This window comes from Microcaecilia unicolor, chromosome 7 (genome assembly GCF_901765095.1).
Source record: "Microcaecilia unicolor chromosome 7, aMicUni1.1, whole genome shotgun sequence".
Taxonomy (NCBI): domain Eukaryota; kingdom Metazoa; phylum Chordata; class Amphibia; order Gymnophiona; family Siphonopidae; genus Microcaecilia; species Microcaecilia unicolor.
This window is the reverse complement of record NC_044037.1, coordinates 245,976,444-245,993,756: the sequence shown is the minus strand read 5'-3', so window position 1 is coordinate 245,993,756 and position 17,313 is coordinate 245,976,444. Positions and strand designations below refer to the sequence as shown.

At 39.9% G+C, this 17,313-nt stretch overlaps 1 protein-coding gene across 4 annotated transcripts in view; it reads right to left on the bottom strand.

Annotated features, from left to right (window-relative positions):
- ACVR1C (activin A receptor type 1C) overlaps positions 1 to 14,806 on the bottom strand; it is a 61,924-nt gene extending 47,118 nt beyond the window's left edge. For 2 of the 4 annotated variants that reach the window (XM_030209361.1, XM_030209362.1), the window contains exon 1: positions 14,638 to 14,806. In XM_030209361.1, coding sequence (XP_030065221.1) covers positions 14,638 to 14,791 — 154 coding nt within the window. In that variant the 5' untranslated portion in view covers positions 14,792 to 14,806. Of the gene's footprint in view, positions 1 to 962; positions 1,209 to 14,637 lie in introns of all 4 variants that reach the window. The other 2 variants (XM_030209360.1, XM_030209359.1) reach the window with 2 other exon arrangements.
- Positions 14,807 to 17,313: the final 2,507 nt, after the last annotated feature.

The window sequence follows — 17,313 nt, the reverse complement described above, 5'->3', positions numbered from 1 at the left end:
TATACGGTTGACGAATGCTAGTGAGGTATACTACTGAAATGTTTAGATTTATTTTGATGTTTTGGTGATGACCTGTAACTGTTTTCCACATATTTTTGTGTAAGTTTCCAGTTGGAACCTGACCTTGATAAATATTAAAAGAAGTTAAGGTATTGCTCAATACAGTAAAAGAAGAGCTTTTGTCACAGCCAGATTTCCTATTTTTCCCAAGCATAAAAAGTATAACAGCAAAAAAATGAAGCCCTTTGGGCACAATGGCAGTGCACTACTGTGACAGTGTTCCAGCTTTGCACCATTTTCAACCAAGAATAAATATATTCAGCTCTGAGGACCATCAGAAGTGAACAAAATATACTTAGATCAGTGTTTCTCAACCCAAACCTTGGGAGAACCTCAGCCATTTGGGTTTTCAGGTTATTCACAATGAAAATGCGCAAGTTGATTTGTACACTATAGAGGCACAGCATGCAAACGTATCTCATGCATTCTCAATGGGAATGCTTGATTTAGATGAATGAAAATTTGTAGGCATTATTTGTGGGCAAGGGAGAATACAGTAGCCATGCGTCTATAGTGGTTGTTTCTCCAGTGTGTTCCAAAAAGCACAGTGACAAATACTTTCTTCTTACGGGAATCAGATTCGACAACAATTGCTGTTTGTTAAAACACATATTTTCTGCTATTCTTCTTCCAGAAACCAAAAAGAACTTGTGAAATCAAGACCTCTGTCACTGTTTTCACAGCTGATTGTTCACTGTTATTGTCTAATTGCACCTTAGTAAAAGGTATGATATAAAGTATCGCATACCATGTAAAATGAGTTTATCTTGTTGGGCAGACTGGACAGACCGTACAGGTCTTTATCTGCCATCATTTACTATGTTACTATGTAAGAATACAACTTCTAGCAAGGAAGGATTCTCTACAATTCAATGCTGAAAACATTTTTAATGCATACATACCAGACCCAGACCCAGATGTAGACATGTCACATATAAGATCTTTAAGTGTTTTTCCAGTATTCACCAAGCTGCCATCAGAAAGAGGTTCTTCAATACTTTGTCGCTTTGACTTTCTGTAAGAACACTGACGTCCATGCCAAGCACATATGGCTAGTGTTAAAACTATAGATAACAGACAGACTGGTACCGTGACTATCACTGTCAGCTCCACAGGCCCCCAGTGTGCTGAGTTTGGAGATACTGCAGCTAAAATTTAAAAAAGGAAAAACAACAAGATAAATGCATTCAATATATCTGCAATTAAAGAGATGCATTCCAAAACCTGTTAATTACAGGGCCCTTTTACTAAAATACATTAAGGAATGAGCTTAGGTCTAGATTCTATATATGGTGCCTGAAAAATCTGTGCAGCAAACAAATATGCCTAGATGTATTCTCTAAAGTACGCCTAAATTTTATAGAATAGATTTAAATTTCCGTGTGCTATATAGAATATGCCGAGCACCTCTCCACATATCCAAATTTGGTCATGTCCATTTAGGCCACATTTTACTTTGTGTAAATCCCGCAGAGCAGATGTATTCTATAATAATGCATGTAGATTTTAGACGCATCCATGTCCCGGCTATGGCCACACCCCTTTTCAACTATGCAACTTAGAATTTATGCGCACCATGTTAAAGAATACGCTTAGCGAGTTGTGTGCGTACATCTGAATTAATGCCAACTAGTGCTGATAATTGCTTGTTAACATCCAATTGACAGAGCTGATTAGCCAATTAACTTACACTAATTACCTAGTTAACCAATTAACTTACGCACATTGTTATAAAATACACTTCGATTTCTGTGCAGAAATTAAGGCACAATATATAGAATTTGGGGGTTATCATATTTTAATGGGAGATTTTTCCTGTGCACTAAGCACATTTCTAGCACATCCCCAAAACAGGGCTTAGTTTTTATTTCTTCAGGTCTCTCTCTAATTTTTCCATTAGCGTGTGAGACCAACAGAAATATTAATGCAGGAGCACTTACCATTTCCTATTTAAGAGGCACTAACCCCCAGATTCTCTTTAGCATGCCTAGAGATACGCACCAAAATTGACACGGATTCTATAATAACACACGTAACTTAATTGGCTTAACAAGTTAATGAGCATTGATAACAGTTCTAACAAGCAATAATAAGCACTAATTAGAATTTACACTCGCAACTTGCTAAGCGTATTCTGTAAAAAAGTGCGCCAAATTTCTAACGCAAGCAGGCAAAAAGGGGTGTGGTTATGGGTGTTTTGTGGGCGTTCCAAAATTTACGAGTATAGTTATAGAATATGGCCAGGTGCGTGTAAATCTATTATTTACGCCACATTTTCTTAGTATAAATGAATGTATGTAGATTTAGGCACTAAGATATCAACTAAGAATATTCTATAATCATCGCCTAAATCTAGGTGCTGATTATAGAATACGCATAGTCGACACTGATTTCAGCACCAATTTTTTAGGCGCCATATATAGAATCTCTTCCTAAGTGCTCCCACGTTAACTCTGGGGCTCTTTTACAAAGGCTCAGTAGGCTCTAGGTGTGTGCAGCGTATGCCAGGCTATTGCACCCCCTAGTGGTAATTTTGGATCTGGCACTTGCCCATAATGCCAGGACAAATGATTATTTTTTAAATTTTCTACTGCGCACAGCATTTCTGGCGTTAATCGGCAGTTGGCACGCACCGACCGGTCACCACACGTGTAGCGCGTGAGCCCTTCCCACTAGTTCAATTGGTGGCAATAAGGTCTCAGACCGAAAATGGACAAGCGTTGGTTTAAATTTTAGCGCACATCTATTTTCCGGTCCCTTATAAAAAGGCCCCTTTTCCTGGACAAAGTAAAAAAAAATGGCGCAGCGTGTGCTCAAAAGATGTACTCGCACTACCGCAGGCCAATTTTTACCATGGCTTAGTAAAAGGACCCCTCCGTATTAGCCAGTTAGCATGCGCTACTGCGAACGCGCTAGCTGGACAACACTTCCATGCATCTTCCCAGCCCACGGCACACACCCTCCCCAAAAAATAAATAGCATGTGCTGATAGGCAAATTATTGCAAAATGCTTTTATTCAGTTTTTCCCCATGTTAAATACACATTAACGCTTAACGCAGTTTAGTAGAAGAGCCTCATCCATTTTTTTCATAAATAGATTCATACCAGAGATATGTTGCCTTTATAAATAGCCATATGATGTGTGAAATTTGCACTAAACAGCATTTTTTCATAAGATATATGACATTTGGTGAAAAACAAATTTTCTTATGTTGATTAGAATTCTTGAAAATAAAATTTGCATTTTTCCAGAGGGCAGATTTTTGTACATTACCAGGTTTTGGAACACACCTCTTTAATTGTAAAATGCAGTGCACATATTTAATACTTTTATATAAGCTGGAAAAAAAAACTCACAATAAGTACCCTAAAATGTGAGTTCCCTATACTATGCATAGGAACATAACGTGGATAAGTATCACCCAGGGCTATATCACATGGTGTTTACAGTGGCAATGTTCTACCCTGTAAAATTTCAAACAAAAAAATATATCTGATAAACAAATACAGTTCTAGCTCCTGAACACAATGTTCATAATGTTGCATATTTGTTTCCTAACAGTAGGAATAACAGGAATACTTTCACTGTCTGGGTCTCAGTTCTTAGATGCTATGACGTAAAAGGATAATAGCAGAAGAGTGCAGTCTCAGATACTGAAGTATATGGGCTTGATAGAGAATAATTTTATAACAGGATGCCAAGGTAAAAAGTGCAAGTAGGTACCTTTTCGGGGGCTATTTTATGAAGACATGGAGTTATCTATGAGTCTTTATAAAATAGCCTCACAAAATCCACAGAAAAACTAAGATGCAGCTGAATGCATTTACACAAGCTCAGAGTAGATTTAAATATATCCAGCAGAATGCATTTACACCTGCTTGGAATATATGGGGGTCTTTTATTGAACAGTAGCTCGAGTTACCTGCAGCAGGGCCTATAGTAATAAAATGGAACCTGATGCAGATAACTCAAGCTAACCTTTAGCAAAAGACCCCCTATATAAATATATGGAACAATAGAGGCTGTGATCTACATGCAGATAATCCAAAGAAGAACAATGCAGACCAAAGTGAATGTAGAAATACATCAACTGCCCTTTCCCACATACAGGAGCTTACATGGACAGATAACTAAATACACCACCCTCTCTGTTTTACAGTTAGAAAAATGCCTTAACTCAAATCTCTCACCTGTTTGTGGATGTTCAAAATATTTACACTTCAAATTGACAGAACTGACTGAAGAATTCTAACATGGGTAGTGACCCCAAACAGCATTCTTTTTATTCTCATTATTAATTGGCAATATTGAGGGTGCTATTAAATCTTTCAAATTTCTGCTCCTTTTATAAACAATTAGCAAATCCTTGTCAGGAAATGCTGGTATAGCCTGTATGATATGCCAGTATTTTCTAAATATTTTGATAATATCATTAGACATATGCAGGCTTATTTTCAAAAGAGAAGGGCGCCCATCTTTCGACACAAATCAGGAGATGGGCGTCCTTCTCCCAGGGTCGCCCAAATCGGCATAATCGAAATCCGATTTTGGGCGTCCTCAACTGCTTTCCGTCGCGGGGACGACCAAAGTTCCCAGGAGTGTGTCGGAAGCATAGCGAAGGCGGGACTGGGGCGTGCTTAACACATGGCGTCCTCGGCCGATAATGGAAAAAAGAAGGGCGTCCCTGACGAGCACTTGGCCGACTTTACTTGGTCCATTTTTTCTTGCGACCAAGCCTCAAAAAGTTGCCCAAACTGACCAGATGACCACCAAAGGGAATTGGGGATGACCTCCCCTTACTCCCCCAGTGGTCACTAACCCCCTCCCACCCTCAAAAAAACTTTTAAAATATTTTTTGCCAGCCTCTATGCCAGCCTCAAATGTCATACCCAGCTCCATGACAGCAGTATGCAGATCCCTGGAGCAGTTTTAGTGGATGCAGTGCAATTCAGGCAGGCGGACACAGGCCCATCCCCCCCTACCAGTTACACTTGTGGTGGTAAATGTGAGCCCTTCAAAGCCCACCAGAAACCCACTGTACCCACATGTAGGTGCCCCTCTTCACCCCTTAGGGCTATGGTAGTGGTGTTCAGTTGTGGGGAGTGGGTTTTGGAGAGGCTCAGCACCCAAGGTAAGGGAGCTATGCACCTGGGAGCAATTTGTGAAGTCCACTGCAGTGCCCAGTTGGTGTCTTGGCATGTCAGGGGGACCAGTGCACTACGAATGCTGACTCCTCCCATGACCAAATGGCTTGGATTTGGTCGTTTCTGAGATAGGCGTCCTCGGTTTCCATTATCGCTGAAAACCGGGGGCGACCATCTCTAAGGACGACCATCTCTAAGGTCGACCTAAATGTTAAGAATTGGGTGTCCCCGACCGTATTATCGAAACGAAAGATGGACGCTCATCTTGTTTCGATAATATGGGTTTCCCCGCCCCTTCGCGAGGACACCCTCAGGAAAACTTGGGTGCCCCGTTCGATTATGCCTCTCATGGTCATACATTAAAGTACAAACCACTTTGTTCACATTTCCCTTGATTTAGAGGCTAGAAGAGTTTTTCTATCATATTGTGGTGCTCTTATCCATCCTGTATTAATGTATTTTTCAGGAAAACCCCTATCTCTAAACCTTCTCTTCATTGCTTCACTTTGTTTATGTACATCTTCCTGTTGACAGCAAATCCTTCTAACTCTTAAAAATTGAATAAATGGTAAATTCTTTTTCAAGGACATACTATTACAGCTATCAAAGCACAGTAATTTGTATCTGTAGGCTTTCGCTATAGAGTAGTTTCCAACTTCCCATTTACATTATTAATAGTAATATCTAAAAATGCCACTCTTAAAAATTGAATTGATATTGACTCAGTTCCTCTGTCCCCCTCCCAAATAAGAATAATGACATCTATATCTCTTCCATAGTTTAATAAAGTTCGTATAAGGATTATCTTTGAGAAACTCAGCTTCAAATTCTGCCATGTAACTTAAATTCTATATTGAAATTGCACTTTAAAAATTCATTGAAAACATTTTATGGAGATAGGATATGGATATATCCCAATGTTGTAAAGTCTACACAAGATCGAAGGAGAGCTTTTTTGGCTCTAAGAGAAGAGACTAAAGCTTTGGGAGCGAGATTGTTACTTGCATATCCATATAAGTGTTCAATTCGCTATCTATATAATAAATATCTGTTTTTTGAACCTGAACAACTAAAATCTTTTATCGAATTAAAAAAGCTAACCAAATAGAAGCTAGACTAAAAGAAGATCTACGAGGTAACAATTAGAAAATACCTAGGATAAAGACAAGGCCCTTTTTTCCTGTATATGTTACTACTAGAATGTATATTCTCCTTTTATATGTTCCCCCCCCCCCATGCTATTTCAAATTGGTGGCCTAAGAAAGAATTTATATATTGCTTTATATAAAATTGGGGGAATACTCCCTCTAATTGTTTCCTTTTTATTTTTTTTCGTTCTGAGTTTCTTTGTACAAGATTTAATGCTTGTAAATGTTACAAAATTAATAAATAAAAGAAAAAAAAATTCTGCCATGTAAGGGTTGGCAGTGAGGAAGCCATGGTGGCTCCCATGGTGGTACTTTTATTTGTTTAAAAATTTTCCTTCAAAAGCTAAATTATTCTCTTGTAAAGCCAAACCAGCCAATTCTATAATTAATTTAGTAGGTTTGCGTGAATGTGAAGTCCTATTTCTCAAAGATTCTCTTATAATATTCATTGTGTCCTTATGGGTGATGCTCATATAGACTCCAAATCCAGGGACCCTTTTACTAAGCCACATAAGCGTCTACACACGCCCAATGCACGCCAAAATGGAGTTATCGCCTGGCTGCCACATGGCTCTTGCGATGATTACATTTTTGGCGCACGCCCAATACATGTGTCCGAAAAATAATTTTTAATTTTCAGACTGGCGTATCGGATGTGCGCCAAATGGCACTTGACACACCTAGTGTCACGTCTGTGGCCATAACCACCCTCAGGCTTACCTTATTTCTGGGGGTCAGCTTCTAAGCTGGCTTTTGCTTATTCTTTCTGGAGTAGTTTTCCTTCTGTGTGCTGGCTGCTTCCAGCATGGCTCTAATTACTCCACTCTACTGCACCTGGTGGTGCTGCCTGAGTTAGCTCTACCTCTGTCTCCAGCCTGGCTCTGTTTGCTCCTCTGTGCTGTACCTAGGTATTCTAAGTCTCTCTATGTTCTGTGTGCGCTCTGCCTGCTCCTTGGTTTGTGCTCCTCTCACCTGCTGGTGGCCAGAGCCAGTGGCTGCCATAGTTTGTCTTACTGTTCCTACCCAGTTCTTTAGCCCAGTCCGGTCCAGTTCTTCCAGGCTGCCGGACTTGTCTCTCTTGTTTGTGCCTGGACAGCCTCCGTAGTTGCTTACTGATGGCTGCAGCTGCTCCTCAGGTGTTGAAGGGCTTTATTAATCACTTAGAGACTGCAACCTTTGCCTTTGAATCATCTAAGGTCCCTGGTATGTTAGAGTGCTCTGTGCACTGCTACCTTGTCCAGTTCAGTGTGAGTTTCTAGCTTGTTACTAGTAGCTTGGGCATAGCTTTTCTTGTTGGCTTGTGTACAGCTTTACTAGTTCTCCTGTGTGTTGTGTGAGTTCCTAGCATGTGACTAGTTAGCTTGGGCATAGCTTTGCTTGTTAGCTTGTGTACAGCTTTACTAGTTCTCCTGTGTTTTGCTTAGTGTGAGTTTTTAGCTTGTGACTAGTTAGCTTGGGCATAGCTTTCTTGTTAGCTTGTGTACAGCTTTACTAGTTTTCTTGTGTTTAGCTTTCTGGTTTTCCCATGTGTGTTTTCCTTTGCTTCTGGAGCTTCAGCCCTAGTCCTGTCCGCTGCCAGTACTCCTTGCTACTGGAGCTCCAGCCATAGTCTTGCTACTTGACCTGACCTTTGCCTGAATCTGACTACGCTCTGCCTGAACCCCGATACTTGCTGCCTGCTGCCTGACCCGACTACTTCCTGAACCCGGATATTCTCTGCCTGTGGCCAGACCTGACTGTTGCCGGAACCCGGACATTCCCTGCCTGTCTGCCTTGCTTTCGCCTAGGTGCCTGGGGGCACTTCTATATCCTGATTCCTGTTGTTCCTGCTTGCTAGTTCCAGTTCTGGTTTTCCTGTAAGCCCTGCCGGCTGCCCGAACCTGAGGGCTCAACCCTCGGAGAACGGTGGCTAAGCGTAGGTGAAGCCTAGGTCCAGTGTGTTCCTGTCCAGCGGGTTCCGGTCCCAGTCCAATGGGCTCCAGTCCAGTGCGCACCCGTCCGGTGCATTCCAATCCTATGTATTCCAGTGCAGAACTCCAGTCCGGTGTTCCAGTCCAGCCTTGCCTCGTCTCTGCTTTGAAGGTGACCTTGCCTACCAATGCCGCTCCACGGTAGTGGTCCAAGGGCTCACAAACCCAGTGCTTCCAGGGAAGAAGCCTGACACGTAGGTCATTACCGCCCAGTTACCACATGAGACTTTACCACTAAGTCAATGGCTGGTGGTAAGGTCTCAGACCCAAAATGGACACGCGGTAATTTTCATTTTGTCGCACGTCCATTTTTGGCAAAAATTTTAAAAAGGCATTTTTTACAGGTGCGCTGAAAAATGATTCCGCTCATGCCTAAAACATGCGTCTACACTACGCAGACCATTTTTCAGCACACCTTTGTGAAAGGGCCCCCCAGACTTGAAAGAATAATTTTTTCATTTACCTCTATGTTTTCAAATATATTAATAATGTGACTCAAATCTCTAACGTGTATGGGTATCTGTGGTACAAGTGGTAGCAGAAATATATCTAGATTTTTCTAGCTAAGGATTCTATCGCTAAGCCTTTTCCGGACACTATGCATTTATACCTGCACAGAGTACATATAAATATATGCAACTGATTGCATTTACACCTGCTCCAGTAGAAATAAATATATGCAGCTGAATGAATTTACACCTGCTCAGAGTACACATAAATATATTCAGCTGAATGCATTTACACCTGCTCTAGTAGATATTTGTTTGATTTTTCAATGTCCTCATACAAAATTGGTCACAGTACTTAAAGAATAAGTTAACCCTTTACACACCTTTAAGACCTCTAAGGTCCTCTCAAGGATCTTCATGATCTTTAATCTCATCAAAAGAAATTGTACAATGTGATAACCACCAGTGAGCCTTCTCAGGAAGAGCTCCCACGCTCTGGAATTTACTCTACTACCACTACTACTTAACATTTCTAGAGCGCTACTAGGGTTACGCAGCGCTGTACAGTTTAACAAAAAAGGACAGACCCTGCTCAAAGGAGCTTACAATCTAAAGGACTACATATAACTCGAGACTACCTCGACTTCAGGAAGCAGGTGAAAACCTGACTCTTCTCCAAAGCATTTAATACATAGGGTGACTGACTATACACCTATTCTGCACCTGGACTAGCTTGCTACATGTACTGTAACTTAGATCAGTTCGTTATCTCTTGCGTAACTATACAAAGAACTTGCCTTGATTTTAGCTAACCATCAAATTATCCCAACTGACTCTGTACCAGGCATCTTGTTCCCATCATATATCTGCTCTTGGTCCCTCAGCTATACGGTAAGCCATATTGTAGCAAATCTTTAGTATCATATCTATGTTAGTTGAATGTTCTAATGCATGCTTATTAGGTGTATCATTAGCATTATCCTAACATTGTATTATATCTCTGGTATTTGAATTCCAGTGCTGTTAGATGTGTATATTTTTGAAACTGTCTCACGGTAGTTCTATTATTAGGTTTCAGTTTACTGTTTACAAGTTTCATTCATTGTATTCATGCTTATTCTTGGTTATTTTACTGTTACGCTGTTAACAAAATTGTTTTGTGTTAAACTGCACCTGCTGTACACCTCCTTGGGTGAATCTCTTCATAAAGGCAGTTAATAAATCCCAATAAATAAATAAATATAAATATATGCAGCTGAATGCATTTGCACCTGCTTGGAAACACTTAGGCACAATTCTATAATTGAGCGTGTAAGTGTAGTTCAGCGTTGATCTGCCAATTTTGGGCCATTTCAGTGCCTTGCTTCTGTTATAACACTTTTCCACAACAAATAATCACCACAGATTTAGCATATAATGCTAGGCTCCAAATATACAGAAATGTTCTTATATAATTGTAGATTTCATATACATTATGTATAAATAGTGATTTCAGATAGCTGCTCTTCCACAGTTTCAGATTTCAAGGATATGTGTTTTGGGTGGACAGAAAAATTTACTTCCCATTGTACAGTGTAATAAATGGCAATTCTATAACTGGGCACTCACGTTTACAAGCCATTTGCTTACATAAATGTACAGAATACCAGAACTTTCATGAGTGACTGGACACTTAGGGGTCCTTTTACCAAGCTGTGGGGAAAAGGGCCCTGTGCTAGCAGTGAAGGCAGTTTTTCCTGTGTGCCAGGGTCCTTTTTAACGCAGCAGGCAAAAAAGCCCCCAAGCATATATGGCCAAGCGGTGGGGAGCCCTTAATGCCACCCATTGAGTTGGTGATAAGGGCTCCCGTGCTAACCCAGCAGTAAGCGGGCAGCGAACAGCGATGCCAGATTACTGCCGGGTTATCGCTGTGCAAGCCATTTGCAGAGGTTTCCTTTTTCCTCTGGAAATGGTGTATGCTTGGGGCGGGACTTCCACTGGAAGCCTCGTTGGGCTGGCAGTAGTCCCGGAAGAGCGAGTGGTAAGCCCGCATTGGGCTCACTGCTGCTCTGTAAAAGGGCACCTTATAGCATAAGCAGCAGTATTCTGTATGTGTGCACGTCAGTGTTATAGAGTGTTAATGAGAGGGAAGCATTGATATGGGTGGAACATGAAAGGGGTATAGATTGCGTTCCCACTTTCATGTACAATTTGCACAGTACTTTAAGGAGCCCTTTTATTTATTTATTTAGGAGAATATGATATACCGCTTTAACTAATAATAAATTAAGGCAGTGTACAATATTAATGTAAAAATAAAAAGTGATGAAATACAATATATTGATAGGAAAGTAACAATTCATTCAACTGACATTTAGAAATCTATATTGCATGGACTTCCAAATCCCAATTTTATAAACCCAGGATATGGATGTCAAAAACTGCAGTATGTCCATATGGCAAGGGGTTCTGATCTGGGTGTGTTTGGGGCGGAACTAGGAAGGGGCCAAAATACGGAAATCCAACTCCAGTTTCAGAAGGGGAAGGGACGTCTATGTCCCAAAAGATGGACCTGGTATTTGGCATATCCAGAATATAGAAAGGTCCTCTGATTGAGCAGCTGTCCAATGGAGGGATAAAGGCAAGTCATCTCCTTAATCCACCAATGGTTGCTGTCCCCCTTCCTTCCCTGAATGTGAAACTAACAAGGGATACCGGGCTCTATGACAGCTTCAGGAACTATGAATGTTCATAGTACTAAACGTTTTTTTAAATAAAGAGGTCCTTTTACTAAGGTGCACTGAAAAATGGCTTGTGGTAGTGTAGGCATGGGTTTTGGATGCACACCGATCCATTTTTCAGCAAGCCTGTAAAAAAGGCCTTTTAAAAATTTTTGCCGAAAATGGACGTGCGGCAAAATCAAAATTGCTGTGTGTCCATTTTGGTTCTGCGACCTTACCGCCAGCCATTGACCTAGTGGTAAAGTCTCACGCAGTAACCGGGCGGTAATGACCTGCACACGTGTCCGATCCGCGCATCCGAAAATGAAAATTATTTTTTGGCCGTGCATATCGGACGCGCACCAAAAAAGAAATTACCACAAGATCCACGCGGTAATCGGGTGGTAATTCCATCTTGGCACGCAGTGGGCATGCATAGACATGTGGCTTAGTAAAAGGGCCCCTAAGTTCTTAATAGACTTCCATGCAGAGTTGAGGAGTAAGCTAGTAGTTAGTTCAGGTTCAAATCCCACTTGAGTTCTTAGTGATTTTTTTTTTAAATGTTGAGCCTTCCTGAATGCATAAGAAACCTGCAAGCCTGAAGTCTGCTGAAGCAGTGTACATTCCAGTACAGAATGTTTTTTTCTGTCCCTCAAGGGTTCAAAATTAAAAAATAAAATAAAATACTAAAGCTGAAGTGGGATTTGAACCTGTGTCCCTTAGGTCTCAGGTCATTGTTCTAACCATTAGGCTATCTCTCTACTCAGAATGAAAGTTTATGTGGCAATTTTATAACATGGGTGTTCCTATCCTGCCACAAAGACATCCATATCACTTTTTTCCCCATTCATATTTTGGACATTTCTGTTTGTAAAATGAATGTTCATGCTGGACATCACCAGCAAATGAACATCCATTTCTCATATACTTTAGAACAAGCTGTATGTCACCAGATTGTGTTCTAAAATGGATGTCAATATGTGACATTCTGACCTAGATGAAATATTTGTTACTTGTGGATGTTGTTCTAATATCTATTTTTTTTATCTTTTAGCGAACCTCTACCCTGAACAAGTTATCGAAACCTGGCCATGTTGGCAGAGGCTCCGAGATTGATATTTTGAAAGCTAAGTAGCACATTATGAACATAACTTTTCACAAATTGGATCAAATGATGAAAAGGTAGCATATTCAATTGAAAAAGTTATATGCATTCAGCTAGCCAAGCTTTTGAGGATCCACAACAAAAATTTTAAAATGTGTTAAAGATTTCTATAAGTTTTTATTGGGGGGGAGACACATTGGTGACAACTGTTAAATAGTATGTAGATGCTAGGATAGTGTCTTTATGATACATATTCTGAGTTGGACATCCTTTCTAAAATGTCAATCCACATCTTACCAAAAAACTGGCAGTCAATGTAGCTATTTCACACAAGGAGTAATATGGTCATATAACCCACAATTGGTTAGAGGATGTGCCACAAATCTAGACTATTTGTAAAGCATGAATAATGTAGGCGGGAACATCCAAATATAATGAATTACAGTTGTCAGGATTAATAAAGAAAAAAGACTAACATCATGCAAAGGTAGTCTGTCAAAAAAATGTACTTCAAATGATGGACCATCCATAGTTAATAGAAGGAAGATCTGACCACTCCCTTTGCCTGGACCTGCATGGAGAGTTTAGAGTCCAAGCATATTCCCAAGTTCCTAATTTAAGTAAGTTCACACTTTGGAGGATCATCCACCACCAAATGCAGATCAACCTCAGTGCGACTGACCCAGAAAAGTTCCATCTTTTCTAAATTCAGGGCTAATTTATTCTGTCATCTACAATTCACCTTTTTCATACATTCAATGAATGTTGCTTAGGCCAAAGACATATCTCCCTGAACTGGATATAACAACGGTATGTCACCAGCATTCATTTGAAATTCAAGTCCTAACTCTAGAAGGAGTTTGCTCAACAACTGCATTTAGACACTGAACAGACAATCAGAAAGGGCCAATCCTTAGGGAACAGCCATTTCAACAGATTTCCAAGTTAAAATGTCATTACCACAAAAGATTTTTTTAATGTGTACTGGTAAGAAAAAGATTAAACCACTAAAGGACTTTACCATTCATTCTAAAAGCTCCTAAACACTTGAAAAGGATGGCATGACTTACGTGTTATTTATTTGTTTGTTTGTTTATTTATTTATAGTAGTATTTATACCTCACATTCTCCAAACATGTTTGGTTCAATGTGGCTTACAATGTTTGTTAAAGGAGGTAGTGAATTTACATTTTGATAGCAAAGTGGAGGTAGTGAGTTGCATTTTATTAGGAAAGATGGAGGAGTAGAAGATAGAGGAGTGAACATGGTGAGAAGAAGGGTTATGTGGGGGGCTGAACATATTGTGTGGATGCGAATTATTTAGTTGTTGTTGTTGTTTAGTTATTGTTGTCAGAGCCTACCCTGACTAATTATATTATGCGGTTTATTTCTCTTTGTTGACACTAGGAGCAGGGGTGGAAGAATCAGGTTTGAGAGAGGGACTTACCAACCACTGCAATCTAGGGTCTATTCAGAAGCTCCTTCCTCCTCTTCTACAGGCTTCCTTTCTGAGATGAAGCGGTTGGAATCATTGAAGAATCTGTATGACAGTACTATCACCATCCTTGCAGAAGTAACTGCTCACCAACATAAGCAGGGTCTAGTTGATGGCAGATGCAAGTATTTTCATAATTTACCAGCAGATGCCAGCACTTCTGCATGCTTTCTTTTTCAGGAATTATTATAACTACCAAAAAATGTGGTGAGACTGCATATATCTCAAACACCTGGCACTATTCATATCCTCTTTTACTAGATAAAGCATCTCTTTAGAATCATTAACTAAGGGGGGCTTTTACTAAGGGGCACGCTAAACGTTAAAGACGCCAATGCATTCCTATGGGTGTCTCTAACATTTAGCGCGCCCACAATTTTAGCGTGAGCTAAAAACGTGAGCACGTCTTAGTAAAAGACGCCCTAAGTTAGAAAGGTGTGAACTAAATCGAAAAAAATTTTAAAAATATATATTTTTTTTAATTCTACATTTCTCCTCTAAAGGCTACAGTGAATCTCAGAAATAAAATGGAACTAATGTATGGCATAAACCAGCCTCTTCTTACCTGCTGGCAGCTGCAGCGTTATATTGTTGCAGAAATCTGAGAAACAGCATTCTGTTCTTGTTATGTTATTTGAGCTTCGGCAGAAGACTTGTGCATTTAACTCTGGGAGAGAGATGCAGGACTTTGTCACCTCTTCCTTACCATTTGTTAGCATGACTGAAGCCCAACAAGCTCCCTCTGTTTGGCAGGTAAAGTTGGTATTCTCACATAGTAGACATACACACTTCAGACCTACAGAAGAAGAATTAAAGATATAGAGGAGAGACTTACATTTCAGGCAAAACGTCAAGCATGAAAAATATAAAAAGCCTGAAAATTCAAGCATTTGTACAACTTTTAAATGGTGCATTTTCGGCATAAGAATTCAGTTTCCTGTAACTTTAAAAAGGGAGGGGAAAACCACAGAGAATTCAAACAGTGAAATGGGGTGGGCAACCAGGGCCATGGCCTGACCAACGTTTTGTCTCACATGGCATCACCAACTAGGAAGTTTGGGGGTGAGTTTGGAGGATGGTTTGTTCCCCTCCCCCCCCCCCCACACACACTTAAGTCTGCAGTTACATGCCTAAATTTAAGCATGACCACTAATGCCAGCTGAAAGGCTGGTGTAAATGCTCACGCCTAACTTGTAACCTGCACATGTAAGTCCTAGGTACGCTCATGACCCATTGCTCTACCAGATTCATCCCCCCTTGCAATTGCATGCTTTGGATTTTGCACACACAGTTTGTAGAAGTCCAACTGCGCAAAACTGCAGATTAACATTAACAGTATATTCCGTCCTATACCTGACGGTTCAAAGCAGATCACACTGTAAAAGAAGCTAGACCATTTCCAGGAAATACAACCTTCAAACCTCAAATATATATACTAAATTAAACTGAAAAAATAAAAACACACTAACCCAAACTAATTATTAGGTTGCAAAACACTAAGTTTTGATTTGTTTTCGAAACTGAAAATAGCTAGAAGTAAAAGACAAAAAGTTCTAAACTTCTTTTTTCAAGATAAGCAGCTTTAAATGAAAAAAGATTGTTTAGTTACCTAGATCTCTTCACATAGCTTTTAAATAGGGAAAAGTGAATAAAGCTGTTGATCTGGTGACACTCAATTTTTAAGAAAATACTGAGGGGCTAACCCATGAACTACTTTGTAAATAAAGCAAAAGAATCTGAACAAGACTCTGGCATAAACTGGAAGTCAGTGATTCTTTTTCCAAATACGGTGACACACTGCCATGCTTTTTCAAAGAGTGTATCAGACAGAGTGGAGTGCAGTGTTCTGAATGGATTGCAGCCTCTTTAATAGTTATTTAGAGGATCCCAGGTGAACAATATTACAATAATCTAACGTACTCGGATCAGTGATTGTACCCATTTTGCTCAAAATATACATTAAAATAAATGGGCAAATTACCTATACACGTTTACATTTCCCAGACCACTGATTATTGATTGACATCATCTACATCATCCACCAAAAAGAAGTAAACTCCACACTACATAATGGTGATAATTGTAGAAGGAAATGCCTGGTTTTAGGCAGCAAGAATGCATGTGAATGGTGCAATTTTAATCACTTACATGCATAAGTAAGCATGTTTTTAGCATGGTGCATACATTCCCATGTGGTTGTACCCATCAGCACAGTTTGACCAGAACATGGGTGGTGTGAGTAAGTAGGTGCATTGATTATAAAATGCTATAATTTATACCATATTTGCACAACGTAGGTAGGACTGGTGTAAATGGTTGCACCTTAAATTAAGGCATGTCATCAGCCTCTTAACACAAGTATTTTATGTAGAAATATAAGCTTCTACTTTTCTTTTTAAAGTAGGCTTAAAATAGATGTGTTTTGCCTGCCTTAAACTAGGCACCTAATTACAAAATGATTCCCAATAAGTGAAGGAAATGTTTATTTTATACAGTGATCATGTTTTCACGTTTGCGGTACAAGTCTGTATAAATCCAGAAAACGTGAGCACATACTATAAGAAAATGTCTCTGACAAATCCCTGCACTAGTGTTATAAAATGCCTTGTGACTCATTTACATTCAAGGAAATAACACAGCAAAACCAGAGCCATTCTAGCCCGGGCCAGAATGTACATTAATATTCCATATGCCAGGTGCAAATGTCACTGTGCACACATTTAGCAAACATTAACAGTAACGCTGCTGCAGAGTAAGTAATACCTAACGCAGGGCATATTAATGTAACTTCATAACTGTAGAGGCTTTACAAACAGTTATATGCTCTTAAATATGTTAAATAGAAAGGTTTTCCCTCCAAAGCCAAACAAGGAAATCCCCCCCTTCCACACACCTCTTAATGACAGATAGAAGTATCATACTAATCAATGTACTGCTTTCTGAAGTTCTCCTCATGCTTTCCACAGTTCAGTTGCAGAGAACATTATATACTTTATCTGCAAATGTGCAATGTTCCTGAGATTCATTTTCTTTAAATTACAAAGCACATTTTTCTTCCCTCCACATACTCACATACCACCTTTAACAAAACCCCTTGCCTGCTACCCCCTCCCTCACCAATAAACCCCACACCCCAACCAGTGTGAATTAAGTAAAAAAGGAAGTAAAAAATGACTATAGGGTCTTCTGCCTGATGACCCCATAGCCCCTAATCATAGTCATTGAACACTGGATCTACCCT